The sequence below is a fragment of the Phalacrocorax carbo genome, chromosome 33 (genome assembly GCF_963921805.1).
Source record: "Phalacrocorax carbo chromosome 33, bPhaCar2.1, whole genome shotgun sequence".
Lineage (NCBI taxonomy): Eukaryota > Metazoa > Chordata > Aves > Suliformes > Phalacrocoracidae > Phalacrocorax > Phalacrocorax carbo.
Genome location: NC_087545.1, coordinates 944,189 through 963,155, shown reverse-complemented (window position 1 = coordinate 963,155; position 18,967 = coordinate 944,189). Strand labels below are relative to the sequence as shown.

The window sequence follows — 18,967 nt, the reverse complement described above, 5'->3', positions numbered from 1 at the left end:
CGGTTCGGGAGGGAGGGGTCCCCCCAACAGGGGCTTGGGGAGGCTCTCAAGTCCCCCCTCCTAAAAAATAGTGTTTTGGGGAGAGTTTCAAGGCTCCCCCCAACATGGGCTCTGGGGGTGTTTTGAACCCCCCACTCTTTTTGCAGCTACTCAAGGGTGGATCCATTTTAAAGGCACTTTAATGAGTATGGGCAAGCCCCGCCCCAATAAGCCCCGCCCCAATAAGCCCTGCCCTGATAAGCCCCACCCTACTTAGGGGTGGGGTCCCTGGGGGCAGTTTCCAGGGTCTCCCCGGGCCCGAAAGCACCCTCAGGGCTGGTCCCCAGCGGCGTTTTTGAGGGTCCCCCCGGGGCCGGGGGTGGTTTCCAGGCCACCCCCAGGACCAGCAGCCTTTTGGGGGGGGTCCTTGGGGGCAGTTTCGAGGCCGCCCCTGGAGGCGGGGGCGGTTTCGAGGGGCTCCCTGGGGATGCAGGGGGGGGGACCCGCTGTCCCCGCTGTCCTCGCTGTCCTCGCTGTCCTCGCCCTCGTCCCGCAGCATGCGCCGCACCGTGCGGGACAGCGTCAGTGGGTCGCACCTGGGGTGGCCAGGGAGGGTTTGGGGGGGCTCCGTGGACCCCCCCAATCCCCCATACAGCCCCTAGAGCCCCCCACTACCCTCCAGAGAGCCCCCTGGACCCCCCCACTACCCCATAATCCCCCATACACTCCTCCAGATGCCCCCATAATCCCCCCTACATCCCCCAGAGTCCCCCACTATCCCATAATCCCCCATACACCCCCAGAGCCCCCCACTATCCCCCATACACCCCCAGAGCCCCCCGCTATCCCATAATACCCCACAATCCCCCATACACCCCCCAGAGCCCCCCACAATCCCCCATATACCCCCCAGAGCCCCCCACTATCCCATAATCCCCCACAATCCCCCATCCACCCCCCAGAGCCCCCCACAATCCCCCATACACCCCCAGAGCCCCCCACTATCCCATAATCCCCCACAATCCCCCATCCACCCCCCAGAGCCCCCCACAATCCCCCATACACCCCCAGAGCCCCCCGCTATCCCATAATACCCCACAATCCCCCATACACCCCCCAGAGCCCCCCATAATCCCCATACACCCCCCAGAGCCCCCCACTATCCCATAATCCCCCTGGCCCCATACAGCCCCTCCCAGACCCATAGGGGACTATGGGGGCTATAGGTACCAGGGGTTGTGGGGGGGGGCTATAGGCTGCTGTAGGGAACTCTGAGCACTATGGGGTAGTACTGGGGGGCGTGGGGGTCCACGGGGACCTATGGGGGCTATAGGGTGCTGCAGGGGCCTATAGGGGCTATAGGGTACTCGAAGGATGCTATAATGAGGGCGTAGTGCTCTGGAGAAGAGCTATAGGGCGCTATGGAGGGCTGTAAGGGCAGAGGGAGCTCTAGGGTGCTATGGGAGGGGCTATAGGTGCCTGTGGGAGGCTATAGGGTACCACAGGTGGTGACAGTGGCCCATAGGGGGTTACAGAGGGAGGTATATTGGTGCTGCGGGGGGACACAGGGGGGCTATAAGGTGCTATAGGGGGGCTATAAGGTGCTATAGGGGGGCTGCAGGGGCACTTGGGGTGGCTACAGGAGAGCTATAAGTGAAATAAAGGAAGCTATAGGGCCCCAGGTGGAGGTATGGGGGGCTATAAGGAAGCTGCAGGGATCCATAGGGTGCCATAGGGGGCCCACAGGGCACCACAGAGAGCCACAGAGGCCCATAGCCGGCTGTGAGGAGACCATAGGGGTCTCTAGGGGCCCAGGTGAAGGTATGGGGCGGTCTATAAGGAGGCTACAGGGATCTATAGGGTGCTATAGGGGCCCACAGGGCACCACAGAAGCCCATAGGGGCCTGTAAGGAGACCATAGGGGGCTGTAAGGAGACCATAGGGGGCTCTAGGGGCCCAGGTGGAGGTATGGGGGGGGCTATAAGGAGGCTACAGGGATCTATGGGGTGCTATGGGGGGCCACAGGGCACCACAGAGGCCCATAGGGGGCTGTAAGGAGACCATAGGGGGCTACAGGGAGACCACGGGGGGCTGTAAGGAGACCACAGGGGGCTCTAGGGGTCGAGGTGGAGGTATGGGGGGGCAATAAGGAGGCTACAGGGGCCTATAGGGTGCTCTGGGGGGCCACAGGGCACCACAGAGAGCCACAGAGGCCCATAGGGGGCTATAAGGAGACCATAGGGGGCTGTGAGGACACCATAGGGGGCTATAAGGAGACCATAGGGGGCTCTAGGGGCCCAGGTGGAGGTATGGGGGGGGCCATAAGGAGGCTACAGGGATCTATAGGGTGCTATGGGGGGCCACTGGTCACTACAGAGGCCCATAGGGGGCTATAAGGAGACCATAGGGGTCTATAGGAAGACCATAGGGGGCTATAGGGAGACCATAGGGGGCTATAGGGAGACCACGGGGGGCTGTAAGGAGACCACAGGGGGCTCTAGGGGTCGAGGTGGAGGCACGGGGGGCTATAAGGAGGCTACAGGGGCCTATAGGGTGCTATGGGGGGCCACAGGGCACCACAGCGGCCCACAGGGGGCTATGGGGAGACCACGGGGGGCTCCGGGGGCCCGTGGGGGGCCGGGGGGCAGCGCCCACCTGAGGCGGGCCCGCAGGGCGGCCACGAGGCGCGCGGTGGCGGCGGCCCCGTCCCCGACGGCCTCCAGCGCCCGGCGCAGGCGAAGGCCCTGGGCCTGGGCACGGGCCGCCCCCGCCGCCACCGCGGCCACCCGCTGCCCCAGCGCCCGCCCCGACGCCTCGCTGGCCGCCGCCTGCGGGGACACGCGTGGGGACGCGGCGTGGGGCGGGGGGCGTGGGGACACGGGGGGCGTGGGGGGACATGGCGGGGGCATGTGGGGACATGGGGGGTGTGGGGACATGGGGGGCGTGGGGGCACGGGGGGGGCGTGGGGACACGGGGGGTCGTGGGGACATGGGGGGTGTGGGGGCGTGTGGGGACATGGCGTGGGGCGTGGGGACACGGGGGGCGTGGGGACATGGGGGGGGCGTGGGGACACGGGGGGGCGTGGGGACATGGGGGCACGTGGGGGCGTGTGGGGACATGGCGTGGGGCGTGGGGACACGGGGGGCGTGGGGACATGGGGGGGTGTGGGGACATGGGGGGGCGTGGGGACACGGGGTGGGACATGGGGACATGGGGGGCGTGGGGGCGTGTGGGGACATGGCGTGGGGTGTGGGGACATGGGGGGTGTGGGGACATGGGGGGCGTGGGGACATGGGGGGCGCGTGGGGACATGGCGGGGGCATGTGGGGACATGGGGGGTGTGGGGACATGGGGGGCGTGGGGGCACGGGGGGGCGTGGGGACACGGGGGGCGTGGGGACATGGGGGGACGTGGGGGCATGTGGGGACATGGCGTGGGGCGTGGGGACATGGGGGGTGTGGGGACATGGGGGGCGTGGGGACATGGGGGGCGCGTGGGGACAAGGGGTGGGGCGTGGGGACATGGGGGGGCGTGGGGACACGGGGGTGGCGTGGGGACATGGGGGGGCGTGGGGACATGGGGGGCGTGGGGACATGGGGGGCGCGTGGGGACATGGGGGGTGTGGGGACATGGGGGGCGTGGGGACATGGGGGGGCGCGTGGGGACAAGGGGTGGGGCGTGGGGACATGGGGGGGCGTGGGGACACGGGGGTGGCGTGGGGACATGGGGGGGTGTGGGGACACAGGGGGGCGTGGGGACACGGGGGGCGTGGGGGCGTGGGGGGGCGTGGGGGCGTGGGGGGGCGTGGGGACACGGGGGGTGTGTGGGGACACAGGGGGCGTGGGGACATGGGGGGACGTGGGGACATGGGGGGCGTGGGGACATGGGGGCACGTGGGGACATGGGGTGGGGCGTGGGGACATGGGGTGGGGCGTGGGGACACGGCGTGGGGCGGGGGGGCATGGGGACAGGGGGGGCGTGGGGACAGGGGGGGCGTGGGGACACGGCATGGGGTGTGGGGACATGGGGGGGTGTGGGGACACGGGGGGCGTGGGGACACGGGGGGCGTGGGGACATGGCGGGGGCATGTGGGGACATGGGGGGCGTGGGGACATGGGGGGCGTGGGGGCACGGGGGGGCGTGGGGACACAGGGGGCGTGGGGACATGGGGGGACGTGGGGGCGTGTGGGGACATGGCGTGGGGCGTGGGGACATGGGGGGTGTGGGGACATGGGGGGCGTGGGGACATGGGGGGCGCGTGGGGACACGGGGGGGTGTGGGGACATGGGGGGGCGTGGGGACATGGGGGGCATGGGGACATGGGGGGGGCGTGAGGACATGGGGGGCGTGGGGACATGGGACGGGGCGTGGGGACACAGGGGGGCGTGGGGACATGGTGGGGCGTGGGGACATGGGGGGCGTGGGGACACAGGGGGGCGTGGGGACATGGGGGGGGCGTGGGGACACGGGGGGCGTGGGGACATGGGGGGCGTGGGGACACGGGGGGCGTGGGGACATGGGGGGCGTGGGGACATGGGGGGCGCGTGGGGACACGGGGGGCGTGGGGACATGGGGGGCGTGGGGACATGGGGGGCGCGTGGGGACATGGCGGGGGCATGTGGGGACACGGGGGGGCGTGGGGACATGGGGGGCGTGGGGACATGGGGCGGGGCGTGGGGACACAGGGGGGCGTGGGGACACGGGGCGGGGCGTGGGGACACGGGGCGGGGCGTGGGGCATGGGGCGGGGCGTGGGGACACAGGGGGGCGTGGGGACACGGGGGCGGGGCGTGTGGATGTGGGGTGGGGCATGGGGACACAGGGTGGGGCATGGGGACACGGGGGGCGTGGGGACACAGGGGGCGTGTGGGGACATGGGGGGCGCGTGGGGACACGGGGGGGCCCGGAGGTGACACAGGGTGACACGGGGTGACACGGGGGGCGTGGGGACACGGGGGGCATGGGGACACGAGTGGGCCCGGAGGTGACACGGGGTGACACGGGGTGACACGCCTCTGCACCACCCTCCCCCCCCCCCGCCCCCGGCCAGGGAACCCATGGGCGCCACCCGCGTGACGTCACCCCCCCCGCCCCGCGCCGTCACCCACGGGTGGCGTCGCCCCACCTGCAGGCGGTAGCGCTCCCCCCGCAGCCGCTGCTCCTCCGCCTCCGCCAGCAGCGCCCGCAGGCGCCGTCCCGCTGCCCGCCACGCCCGGCTCAGCGCCGCCCGCCCCCTGCACCCACGGGCGCCCCGCGTCACCCCACGGCACCCGCGGGGGTGACCCACAGCGCCCGCTGCCGCCTGCGCCCGGCACCCGTGGGGCACCCCCGGGTCACCCGCTGGGGGGTTGGGGGGGGGAGGGGCCCCGATGGGACCTGCTGTCACCCCATGGCATGTGTGGGTGCCCCACGGCATCCAGCAGCACCCACAGGGTGCCCCATGGCATCCAGCAGCACCCACGGGAAAACCATTGGGGGTGCCTTGAGGACACTGGGAATACTGGGACAAACTTGGGGCCACCCAAGACCACCCTAGGCCACCCTGGGACCACCCTGGGACCACCCTGGTGCCACCCAAGACCACCCTGGGACCACCCTAGACCACCCTGGGACCACCCTGGTGCCACCCAAGACCACCCTGGGACCACCCTGGGGCCACCCAAGACCACCCTGGGACCACCCTGGGACCACCCTGGGACCACCCAAGAGCATCCTGGGACCACCCTGGGCCACCCTGGGACCACCCTGGGGCCACCCAAGACCACCCCGGGACCACCCTGGGACCACCCTGGGACCACCCTGGGCCACCCTGGGACCACCCAAGACCACCCTGGGCCACCCTGGGGCCACCCTGGGGCCACCCTGGGACCACCCTGCGACCACCCTGGGGCCACCCAAGACCACCCTGGGGCCACCCTGGGACCATCTCAGACCACCCTGGGACCACCCAAGAGCACCCTGGGCCACCCTGAGGCCACCCAAGAGCACCCTGGGGTAACCATGGGCCACCTTGGGACCACCCTGGGCCACCTTAGACCACCCTGGGGTCACCATGGGGTCACCACGGGCCACCTTGGGACCACCCTGGGGCCACCCAAGACCACCCTGGGCCACCCTGGGACTACCCTGGGATGAAGTGGGACCACCTAAGACCACCCTGGGGCCACCTAAGACCACCCTGGGTCACCCTGGACCACCCTGGGACTACCCTGGCATGACCTGGGACCACCTCAGACCACCCTGGGGTCACCCAAGACCACCCTGGGCCACCTGGACCACTCTAAAGCACCCTGGGTCACCCTGGGGCCACCTAAGACCACCCTGGGGTCACTACAGGGCCACCTTGGGACCACCCTGGGGTCACCCAAGACCACCGTGGGCCACCTGGACCACCCTAAAGCACCCTGGACCACCCTGGGGCCACCCAAGAGCACCCTGGGCCCCCCGGCTCACCCGGCCTCGCGGTGCAGGAGCTCCTGGAGGTGGACACAGCGGGCGCGCAGGGCGGCCTCGGCGGGGCCCGGGAGCACCCTGGGGTGCTGCAGCCGCCCCCGCAGCACCCGCTGCTCCTGCTCCAGCCGGGCCCGCGCCCCCGCCGCCTCCTGCGCCCGCGCCCCCGCCGCCGCCAGCGCCCGCCGCAGCTCCTCCGCCTGCACCCGGCGGTGGCACCCGCGGGGGGTCAGCACCCAGCCCGGCGGCCCCCGCGCCTGCACCCACACAGCACCCGCAGCACCCACAGCCATACCCACAGCACCCACACAGCACCCACAGCACCCACAGCACCCACACAGCACCCACACAGCACCCACCAGCACCCACAGCCATACCCACAGCACCCACACAGCACCCGCAGCACCCACACAGCACCCACCAGCACCCACAGCACCCACAGCACCCACACAGCACCCACAGCACCCACAGCACCCACAGCCATACCCACAGCACCCACACAGCACCCGCAGCACCCACACAGCACCCACCAGCACCCACAGCACCCACAGCACCCACACAGCACCCACAGCACCCACAGCACCCACAGCCATACCCACAGCACCCACACAGCACCCACACAGCACCCACACAGCACCCGCAGCACCCACACAGCACCCACAGCCATACCCACAGCACCCACACAGCACCCACACAGCACCCACAGCACCCACACAGCACCCACCAGCACCCACAGCCATACCCACAGCACCCACACAGCACCCACAGCACCCACACAGCACCCACACAGCACCCACAACCATACCCACAGCACCCACAGCACCCACACAGCACCCACACAGCACCCACACAGCACCCACAGCACCCACACAGCACCCACACAGCACCCACAGCCATACCCACAGCACCCACAGCACCCACACAGCACCCACAGCACCCACAGCCATACCCACAGCACCCACACAGCACCCACACAGCACCCACAGCACCCACACAGCACCCACCAGCACCCACAGCCATACCCACAGCACCCACACAGCACCCACAGCACCCACACAGCACCCACACATCACCCACACAGCACCCACAGCCATACCCACAGCACCCACACAGCACCCACAGCACCCACAGCACCCACAGCACCCACACAGCACCCACAGCACCCACAGCACCCACAGCACCCACACAGCACCCACAGCACCCACACAGCACCCACAGCACCCACCCACCCAGCACCCACCCAGCACCCACCCAGCACCCACACAGCACCCACACAGCACCCACACAGCACCCACACAGCACCCACAGCACCCACCCAGCACCCACCCAGCACCCACTGCACCTGTGCCTGCCCCCACAGCACCCACCCAGCACCCACCCAGCACCCACAGCACCCATGCCTGCCCCCACAGCACTCACCCAGCACCCACCCAGCACCCACAGCACCCACGCCTGCCCCCACAGCACCCACCCAGCATCCACCCAGCACCCACAGCACCCGTGCCTGCCCCCACAGCACCCACCCAGCACCCACAGCACCCACAGGTGCACCCTGTGTCCCCACAGGAGCCCCACATCCCCCACCCATCCCGCTGTACGTCCCCCATAGGTGCCCCCGTGCCCTCCCCACACGTCCACCTACACACCCCTCCACACGGACCCCTTGTGCCCCCCCATATGCCCCCATACGTTCCCCCATAGGCACCCTCACATCCCCCCCCCCCGTTCCATAGGTGCCCCCATACGTCCCCCCTTAGATCTCCCATAGGCGCCCTTATATCCCTCACAACCCCCCCCCATAGCCCCATACGTCCCCCCCTTGCGCCCGCAGGTGCCCCCATGTCCCCCCCATGTTCGCCCCATAGGTACCCCCATACTGCCCTCAGAGGTGCCCCCCAGGTGCCCCCATGACCCCATACGTTCCTCCCACCTCCCCCATATATCCCCTATACATCCTGCCACACATATGTGTCCCCCAAGCCCCCCCCATCCCCCCTCAATCTCCCTCTAGGTGCCCCACGCCCCCCCATCGGGGCCCCCTCTACACCCCGAGGTGCCCCCCATCCATCCCCCCCCAGGTGCCCCCCATCGGTGCCCCCTATGGCCCCCATAGGCGCCCCTGACCTGGGCCTGCCGCTGGTGCAGGCGCTGCCGCAGCGCCCGGTTGTGCTCCCGCAGCTCTGCCAGCGCCGCCTCCAGCCCCCCGGGGTCCCGGGCCCCCCTGCACCCATAGCCGCTATAGGGGCTGCGGGGGGAGCGGGGGGACGCTGAGGGGCTAGAGGGGACCCACTGAGGGGGGCTAGAGGGGCCGTGCTGGGGGGTCTATAGGGGACACACCATGGGGTCTCTAGGGGACGTGCTGTGGGGGCTATATGGGATGTGCCATGGGGTCTATAGGGGACGTGCTGTGGGGGCTATATGGGATGTGCCATGGGGTCTATAGGGGACATGCTGTGGGGGCTATATGGGATGTGCCATGGGGTCTATAGGGGACATGCTGTGGGGGCTATATGGGATGTACCATGGGTCTATAGGGGACGTGCTGTGGGGGCTATATGGGATGTACCATGGGGTCTATAGGGGACGTGCTGTGGGGGCTATATGGGATGTACCATGGGTCTATAGGGGACATGCTGTGGGGGCTATATGGGATGTGCCATGGGGTCTATAGGGGACATGCTGTGGGGGCTATATGGGATGTGCCATGGGGTCTATAGGGGACATGCTGTGGGGGCTATATGGGATGTACCATGGGTCTATAGGGGACGTGCTGTGGGGGCTATATGGGATGTACCATGGGGTCTATAGGGGACGTGCTGTGGGGGCTATATGGGATGTACCATGGGTCTATAGGGGACATGCTGTGGGGGCTATATGGGATGTGCCATGGGGTCTATAGGGGACGTGCTGTGGGGGCTATATGGGATGTACCATGGGGTCTATAGGGGACATGCTGTGGGGGCTATATGGGATGTGCCATGGGGTCTATAGGGGACATGCTGTGGGGGCTATATGGGATGTACCATGGGTCTATAGGGGACGTGCTGTGGGGGCTATATGGGATGTGCCATGGGGTCTATAGGGGACATGCTGTGGGGGCTATATGGGATGTGCCATGGGGTCTATAGGGGACATGCTGTGGGGGCTATATGGGATGTGCCATGGGGTCTCTAGGGGACGTGCTGTGGGGGCTATATGGGATGTGCCATGGGGTCTATAGGGGACATGCTGTGGGGGCTATATGGGATGTGCCATGGGGTCTATAGGGGACATGCTGTGGGGGCTATATGGGATGTGCCATGGGGTCTATAGGGGACATGCTGTGGGGGCTATATGGGATGTGCCATGGGGTCTATAGGGGACATGCTGTGGGGGCTATATGGGATGTGCCATGGGGTCTATAGGGGACATGCTGTGGGGGCTATATGGGATGTGCCATGGGTCTATAGGGGACGTGCTGTGGGGGCTATATGGGATGTACCATGGGTCTATAGGGGACGTGCTGTGGGGGCTATATGGGATGTACCATGGGTCTATAGGGAACGTGCTGTGGGGGCTATATGGGATGTACCATGGGTCTATAGGGGACATGCTGTGGGGGCTATATGGGATGTGCCATGGGGTCTATAGGGGACATGCTGTGGGGGCTATATGGGATGTACCATGGGTCTATAGGGGACGTGCTGTGGGGGCTATATGGGATGTGCCATGGGGTCTATAGGGGACATGCTGTGGGGGCTATATGGGATGTACCATGGGTCTATAGGGGACGTGCTGTGGGGGCTATATGGGATGTGCCATGGGGTCTATAGGGGACGTGCTGTGGGGGCTATATGGGATGTACCATGGGTCTATAGGGGACGTGCTGTGGGGGCTATATGGGATGTACCATGGGTCTATAGGGGACATGCTGTGGGGGCTATATGGGATGTACCATGGGGTCTATAGGGGACATGCTGTGGGGGCTATATGGGATGTGCCATGGGGTCTCTAGGGGACGTGCTGTGGGGGCTATATGGGATGTGCCATGGGGTCTATAGGGGACGTGCTGTGGGGGCTATATGGGATGTGCCATGGGGTCTATAGGGGACATGCTGTGGGGGCTATATGGGATGTGCCATGGGGTCTATAGGGGACATGCTGTGGGGGCTATATGGGATGTGCCATGGGGTCTATAGGGGACGTGCTGTGGGGGCTATATGGGATGTGCCATGGGGTCTATAGGGGACATGCTGTGGGGGCTATATGGGATGTACCATGGGTCTATAGGGGACGTGCTGTGGGGGCTATATGGGATGTGCCATGGGGTCTATAGGGGACATGCTGTGGGGGCTATATGGGATGTACCATGGGTCTATAGGGGACGTGCTGTGGGGGCTATATGGGATGTACCATGGGTCTATAGGGGACATGCTGTGGGGGCTATATGGGATGTGCCATGGGGTCTATAGGGGACATGCTGTGGGGGCTATATGGGATGTACCATGGGTCTATAGGGGACATGCTGTGGGGGCTATATGGGATGTGCCATGGGGTCTATAGGGGACATGCTGTGGGGGCTATATGGGATGTGCCATGGGGTCTATAGGGGACGTGCTGTGGGGGCTATATGGGATGTACCATGGGTCTATAGGGGACGTGCTGTGGGGGCTATATGGGATGTGCCATGGGGTCTATAGGGGACGTGCTGTGGGGGCTATATGGGATGTACCATGGGTCTATAGGGGACGTGCTGTGGGGGCTATATGGGATGTGCCATGGGGTCTATAGGGGACGTGCTGTGGGGGCTATATGGGATGTACCATGGGTCTATAGGGGACGTGCTGTGGGGGCTATATGGGATGTACCATGGGTCTATAGGGGACATGCTGTGGGGGCTATATGGGATGTGCCATGGGGTCTATAGGGGACATGCTGTGGGGGCTATATGGGATGTGCCATGGGGTCTATAGGGGACATGCTGTGGGGGCTATATGGGATGTGCCATGGGGTCTATAGGGGACATGCCTGTGGGGGCTATATGGGATGTGCCATGGGGTCTATAGGGGACATGCTGTGGGGGCTATATGGGATGTACCATGGGGGTCTATAGGGGACATGCTGTGGGGGCTATATGGGATGTACCATGGGTCTATAGGGGACGTGCTGTGGGGGCTATATGGGATGTACCATGGGGTCTATAGGGGACATGCTGTGGGGGCTATATGGGATGTACCATGGGTCTATAGGGGACGTGCTGTGGGGACTACATGGGATGTACCGTGGGGTCTATAGGGGACACGCCATGGGGTCTATAGGGAACGTGCTATGGGGTCTATATGGGGTGTATCATAGGGTCTATACGGGGCACAATGTAGGGGCTATATGGGATATACTGTGGGGTCTATAGGGAACACGCTATGGGGCTATATGTGATGTACCGTGGGGTCTATATGAGACACGCTGTGGGGGCTATATAGGGTGGACCATGGGGTCTCTAGGGGACATGCTTTGGGGGCTATATGGATGTACCGTGGGGTCTATAGGGGACACAACATGGGGGCTATAGGACATATATAGGTCTGTGGGCGTGGCCAGGGAGGGGCAGGCACTCACGTGGGGCTGGGTGGGTGGGGCACGTGGGCAGCCATGTCATTGCGCTCCTGCTCCGCCCGCCGCCGGGCATGCTGGGCCACCGCCACTGCCTGAGGGTGGGGTTGGGATGGACACGCCCCCGGTAAGCCCCGCCCACCACACCCACTTCCATAGCCCCGCCCCCTGATCCTGTAGCCCAGCCCCAAACCCTTTAGCCCCGCCCAGATTCCCATAGCCCCACCCTCATCCCGGCCCCTTTAGCCCCGCCCCTCGACCTTTAGCCACGCCCACCTGTCGCAACTGCTCCAGCTCCGCCTCCCTGGTGCGGCGCTGTGACTCCGCCTCCTGCGCCCGGAGCTCCGCCCCTGCCCGGGCAGCGCGTGCTGCCTCCAGCTCCGCCCACAGCAGATGTCCCGCCTCCTGGGGGAGGGGCTGTGTCAGGATGATGTGCCTGGGTGTGGTTAGGCCACACCCAGCCAGCAAGGCCGGCCCCCAGCCCAGACACAAACCCCTCCCACAGAACCCACCCCCATATAGGCCAAAGCCCCGCCCACCCTTGGATGCCCCACCCACTCTCCAAAGCCCCACCTTCTTCCTAGGCCACACCCCATCTAACCACACCCCCTTTTAGCCCCACCTTCTCATATTCCCTCTCAGCCACACCCCTTGCCCTGACACTGACCCTGCCAGAGGCCCCGCCCCATCTCAGGCCCCGCCCCTGCCTTGGCCCCACCCACCTGCTGCTGGCGCAGGCGCTCACATGCCCGGTCTCGTGCCCGACAGGCTCCGCCCACCCGGGCCTGGGCCCCGCCCACTGCCACCTGTAGCGCCCGCAGGGCCCCGCCTGCCGCCAGGCTCCGCCCCCCGCTCCTCTGCCAGGCTCCGCCCCAGCGATGCCACCTGCCGGGGGGGTGGGAACAGGCCATGAGTGACAGCCCCATGCCACGCCTCCAGGTCACAGGCAGTCCCAGCTCCCGCCCCAAGGATGACTGACAGCCCCTTGCTCCACCCCCATGGGTGTGGAAAGCCCAAATCCCACCTCAGGGTTGATGGGCAGCTCCATGCTCCGCCCACCAGGGTGATGGACAGCTCCATGCCCCACCCAGTGGGATGAAGGGCAGCCCAAAGTCCTGCCCCCGACAGGCCTGTCCCAGAGCCATGGAGGGGGAGGGGCTAGGCTGTGACTGACAGGGGCTGGCCACGCCCCTCCCAGCAAGGGCCCGCCTACCTGGTTGCTGAGGTCACGGAGCTCCTCCTCCAGGTCCTGGCGGGACTGTGCCTGGTGGGGGAGGGGACCAGGGGTGTGGCAGCGGGGGGGACATCCCCCATCTCCCCCTCCCCGGGACCCTCCCCCCCACCCCCCCCCCCCTCCCCTGAGACCCCACCCCATCTCCCCCTGGGACCCTCCCCCGTTCCCGCCTCCCCCCCGGGACCCTCCCCCATCCCCCCCCTCCCCTGAGACCCCACCCCATCTCCCCCTGGGACCCTCCCCCGTTCCCGCCTCCCCCCCGGGACCCTCCCCCATCCCCCCCCCTCCCCTGAGACCCCACCCCATCTCCCCCTGGGACCCTCCCCCGTTCCCGCCTCCCCCCCGGGACCCTCCCCCATCCCCCCCCTCCCCTGAGACCCCACCCCATCTCCCCCTGGGACCCTCCCCCGTTCCCGCCTCCCCCCCGGGACCCTCCCCCATCCCCCCCTCCCCTGGGACCCCATCCCCTCCTGGGACCCTCCCCCATCCCCCCCCTCCCCTGGGACCCCATCCAACCCCCCCCGGGGACCCTTAGAGCCCCATGGCGGGGGGGTGTGGGTGTGGGACACCTGGGTCCCCTCGGGGGGACAGCTGGGGGGGGATGGAGGGGACGCCTGGGTGCCTTCCCACGGTGGGGGGAGGGGAGGCGAGGGCTCCCGGACGCCTGGGTTCCCTTTCCCCGCCCCGTGCCCTAATTCCAGTCCCAGGCCTGGCCTGGGGCCAGTGGGGCCGGGGGAGGGGGTGCCCGGACGCCTGGGTCCCCTGGGTGGGGGGTCCCCCAAATGCCTGGATCCCCCCCCGCCCCCAGACCCATAGGTGTCCCCCCCATTGGGTTTGAGGCTTCCCCGGACATCTGGGACCCCACGGATGCCTGGGTGTCTCCCCCGGACATCTGGGTCCCCTGGGTAGGGGTCCCCCAAATTCCCGGACCCCTCCCCTCCCTCAGACCCCTGGGTCCCCCCCATTGGGGTTGAGGCTTTCCTGGATGCCGGGGTCCCCCCCGGACGCCCGGGTCCCCTTGTTAGGGGGTCCCCCAAATGCCTGGATCACTCCCCTCCCCCAGACCCCTGGGTCCCTCCTGTTGGGGTTGAGGCTTCCCCGGACACCTGGGTCCCCCCCGCACACCTGGGTTCTCCCCCCCGCCCCCCGAACGCCTGGGTCCCCCCACCCGAAAGCCTGGGTCCCCCCCTGGACACCTGGCTGTTCCCCCCGGACACCTGGGACCCCATCCCGGACACCTGGGTCCCCCCACCCTGGATGCCTGGGACCCCATCCCAGACACCTGGGTCCCCCCACCAAGCGCCTGGGGCCCCCCCCAGACGCCTGGGCCCCCCCCCGGACGCCTGGGCCCCCCCCCCAGACGCATGGGCGTCCCCCCCACAGATGCCTGGGCCCCCCCCCAGACGCCTGGGTGTCCCCCCACCTGCACCAGCCTGGTGGGGCCGCATCGTCCCTTGTCCCCCTCGTCCACCATGGCACGAAGTGGGGGGGCCCTGGAACGATACACACCGTGGGGAGACCCTACAATAACACCCACCCCCTCCCCCAAAGCAGCAGCAGCCCGGATGCCTGGGTCGTCGTCCCCCCCCGACAGCTCCGGGTGGCCTCAGGTGCCGGGGTCCCTCCGTGGGGGGGAGGGACGGGGAGGGTGGGGGGGTGCCCGGGCGCCTGGGTGCCCTCACCTGCTGCGGGGGCGATGCCGAGCCCGGGCCCGTGGGACCCCGGCGTCCGCCCGGGGGCCGGGAACTCCCTGTGCCACCCAAGCCGCGGGCACGGGAGGACCCGGGCGCCCGGGCACCTCCTCCCCCCGGGCTCTACCCACGGGGCACAGCGCCCGCCCACCCCCCAGGGCACCCACACGTCCAGGGACATCAGTTCGGCTCCACCGGCTCCAACCCTTGGGCGTCACCACCCGCCCTTGCCGGAGGCACCCAGGCCTCCGGGCGCCTCCCCGCGGCACCCAGGAATGTGGGTGTTGGATGGTGGGAACGCCGGCGATGTCATACCACCACCTGTGACGTCACGGCGCCAGCTGTGATGCCACAGAGGGAAAGCCCAGGCAGGGAGGGGCCAAGGGGGATGGGTGAGGCTGTGGGAGCAGCTGTGATGTCATGGGGGGGGGGTACGGCGTCACCGGGAGCGGAGGGCAAAGCAGTGATGTCACTGCCGGGTTTCTATGACGGACCAACACCCCCATCGGGCGGAAGGTCCAGGGGGGCGGGGGGGACCTTCGTGGTGGGTCACAGCTGCAGCAGCGGGTCGTCGGGTCGTAGAAATGGCCGTCCTTGAGGTGATCGATAAAGCGTGATGTCAGCGTGGGTCAAAATGGAGAAGCACGGAGTGACACGGGCCAACACGGGTCAACGTGGGCCAATGGAGAGCAACATGGGTCAAGTCAGCGCAGCAGAGATCAACAGCAACACGGGTCAACATGGATCAACATGGATCAATGTGGGTCAGCACGTGGGTCAACACGGATCAACAGACATGGGTCAACATGGGTCGTTACAGACTGACGTGGGTCAACATGGAGTGACACAGGCCAACACGGGCCAACATGGGTCAACACAGGTCAAAAAAGCATGAGTCAACACAGGCCAACACTGGATCAAGGTGGGTCAACAGAGATTGACATGGGTTGACACGCATCCACACAGGTCTGCATGGGTCAAAATGGAGCAACACGGAGTGGCACGGGCAACATGGGTCAACACGGGTCAACAGGGGTCAACACAGGGCAACACACGTCAAAATGGAGCACCAAAGAGTGACACGGGCCAGCATAGATCAACATGGATCAACGTGGGTCAGCGCATGGGCCAACACGGGTCAAGAAACATGGGTCAAAGCAGACCAACAGGGGCCAACACGGATCAACATGGGCCAACACGGGTCAAAAAACATGGGCCAACATGGGTCAACAGGGGCCAACACGGGTCAACATGGGCCAACAAACATGGGCCAACATAGACCAACATGGGCCAACACAGGTCATCATGGGCCAACATGGGTCAACAAACATGGACCAACACGGGTCAACATGGGCCAACATAGACCAACATGGGCCAACACAGGTCAACAAACATGGGCCAACACGGGTCAACAGGGGCCAACATGGGTCAACATGGGCCAACATAGACCAACATGGGACAACACGGGTCAACAAACACGGGCCAACACAGGCCGACACGGGCCAACACAGGTCAATGTCACCCACCACGTGGGACAGCCGCAAGTGCTGGGTTGCGGAGGGCGGAGCTCTGACACAGCTATGATGTCATCGGGGGCAATGGATAATATGGGGTCAACATGTCACGCCATGCCAGGGCCAGGAAGTGACATCACCAATGGGGCAGAAGTGACATCACTCACAGAACAGCGTGGTTATACCTGACGGGTCAGTCTCTGATGTCACCAAGGGCCCAGGAAGTGACATCATCGACTTACCAGGCTGTGCGAGAGGCCCAGTCCAAGCAGTGATGTCATCACTGGGTGAGGAAGTGATGTCACTGCCGGATGCAGGGCGTGAAGTGACGTCGGGGGCAGACTGCCGGCAGGCCGTGACATCACCAGCAGACCAGCTGCCCCTATAGGGGCGCTATAGGGGCGGGGCACTTTGGCCCTGGGGAGTCTATAGGGGATCCCTGAGCCCATGGGGATCCCTATAGGGGTCTATAGAGGGTGCTAGCCCTATAGGGATCCCGGGGTGGGGGGTGGGGGGTGTCTATAGGTGATCCCCCCTGGCGATCTATAGGGGGATCATGGCCCGAAAAGGGTTCCTGTAAGGATCCCCAGATCACCCGGGCCTTATGCAATCTATAGGGCGTCCATCTACAGGGATCCCTGTGGAGATCTCCAGGGGATCACAGCCCCATGCTGAGGTCCCTATGGGCACTTATAGGTTCTCCAAGCCCTGTGGGAATCCCCGGGGGGACCTATGGGGGATCTAGGCCCTGTGGGGGTCTGTAGGGGATCCAGACCCTGCATGGATCAACACATGGATCTATAAGTGGTCGAGGCCCTACAGGGGTCTACAGAGGGTCCAGGCCCTGTGGGGATCCCTATGGGGACCTACAGGGCACCTGGGCCCTATAGAGATCCCTATGGGGATCTATAAGTCATCCTGGATCTATTGGGGTCTATAGGGAATCCCAGCCCTATGGGGACCTATAGGGGAATCCAGGCCCTATGGGGGATCCTGGGAGAGGGGGAAGTCTATAGAGCATGAAGGCCCCTGTGCAGGTCTATAGGAGAGCCAGGCTCTACAGGGATCTCTATGGGGCTCCATAGGGGATCCCAGACCTATGGGGAACCCACCCAGGATCTATAGGGGATCCTGGCTGCTATGGGGACCCCAGCCCCTATGGGGACCCCTCTGGGGATCTATAGAGGACTGTGACCCTATGGGGGTCCTTATATGGGTCTATAGGGGATCATGCCCCTATGGTAGTCTGTAGGGAACTGCAGCCTTATGGGGTACCTATCCTATCGGGATCTGTGGGGGGTCCTGGTCCCAGGGGGGTCCCTATGGGTGTCTATAGGGCTCGGAGCCCTATGGGGTACCTGCTGGGGATCTGTGGGGTGTCCCAGTCCCAGGGGGGTTCTCTATGGGGTCTATAGGGTATTATAGCACTATGGGGTTCCCTATGGGGATCTATGGGGGGTCCTGGCCCCAGGGGGTCCATATGGGGGTCAATAGGATATTGTAGCACTATGGGGGTCCCTATGGGGGTTCCTGGTCCCAGGGGGGTCCCTACAGGGTCTCTAGGGTATTGTAGAACTATGGGGGTCCCTATGGGGGTTCCTGGTCCCAGGGGGGTCCCTACAGGGTCTATAGGGTTTGTAGCACTATGGGGTTCCCAATGGGGACCTGTGGGGGAGTCCTGGTCCCAGGTGAGTCCCTATGGGGGCCTATAGGGTATTGTGGTACTATGGGGTCCCTATGGAGGGTCCCGGTCGCAAGGGGGGTCCCTATGGGGGTCTATAGGGTTCGTAGCACTATGAGGGTCCATATGGTGATCTGTGGGGGTGCCTATAGGGTATCGTGGCACTGTGGGGTTCCTTTTGGGGTGTCTTGGTCTGGGGTGGTCCCTATGGGGGTCTATAGGGTTTGTAGTGCTATGGGGTTCTCTCTGGGTATCTGTAAGGGGTCCCAGCCCCTGGCGGTCCCTATGGGGGTCTATATAGTACCATAGCACTACAGGGGTCCATATGTGGGGTCCCAGTCCCAGGGCCATCCTTATGGAGGTCTATAGTGTATTTTAGCACTATAGGGGTACCTATGATGATCTGTGGGGGTCCCAGCCCCAGGGGGTCCCAAGGAGGGGCTATAGGTTTTGTAGCACTATGGTGGTCCCTATGGGGATCTGCAGGGTGTCCTGACCCCTGGGGGTCCCTATGGGGTCTATAGGGTATCATGGCACTATGGGGGTCCCTATGGGGGGTCCCGGTCCCTGGGGGTCCCTAGGGGGTCTATAGTGTATCATAGCACTATATGGGTCCCTACGGGGGGTCCTGGTCCCTGGGGTCCCTATGGGGTCTATAGGGTATTGTGGCACTATGGTGGTCCCTATGGGGATCTGCAGGGTGTCCTGACCCCTGGGGGTCCCTATGGGGTCTATAGGGTATCATGGCACTATGGGGGTCCCTATGGGGGGTCCCGGTCCCTGGGGGTCCCTAGGGGGTCTATAGTGTATCATAGCACTATATGGGTCCC

At 65.8% G+C, this 18,967-nt stretch overlaps 1 protein-coding gene across 1 annotated transcript; it reads right to left on the bottom strand.

Annotated features, from left to right (window-relative positions):
* Window positions 1-178: 178 nt before the first annotated feature.
* On the bottom strand, window positions 179-17,729 carry LOC135310329 (myosin-14-like). The gene is made up of 12 exons (XM_064437594.1): window positions 16,699-17,729; window positions 14,934-15,535; window positions 14,675-14,744; window positions 13,231-13,281; window positions 12,740-12,902; window positions 12,294-12,422; window positions 12,024-12,112; window positions 8,553-8,649; window positions 6,432-6,628; window positions 5,104-5,212; window positions 2,635-2,807; window positions 179-575 (listed from the first exon to the last, which is right to left on the bottom strand). Exons 2-12 carry the CDS (start codon window positions 15,121-15,123, stop codon window positions 179-181), a joined length of 1,665 nt encoding a protein of 554 aa, XP_064293664.1. The 5' UTR covers window positions 15,124-15,535; window positions 16,699-17,729.
* Window positions 17,730-18,967: the final 1,238 nt, after the last annotated feature.

Bases quoted from the DNA above. Each gene is read 5' to 3' on its own strand.
- LOC135310329 (XM_064437594.1), bottom strand. From the start codon at position 15,123: ATGTCCCTGGACGTGTGGGTGCCCTGGGGGGTGGGCGGGCGCTGTGCC. The intron at 13,282-14,674 runs GTGGGGGGACAC...CTCCCCCACCAG, and splicing joins GCCCCACCAGGCTGGTGCAG to GCACAGTCCCGCCAGGACCT. The intron at 6,629-8,552 runs GTCAGGGGCGCC...CGCCGGGTGCAG, and splicing joins TGCACCAGCGGCAGGCCCAG to GCGGAGGAGCTGCGGCGGGC.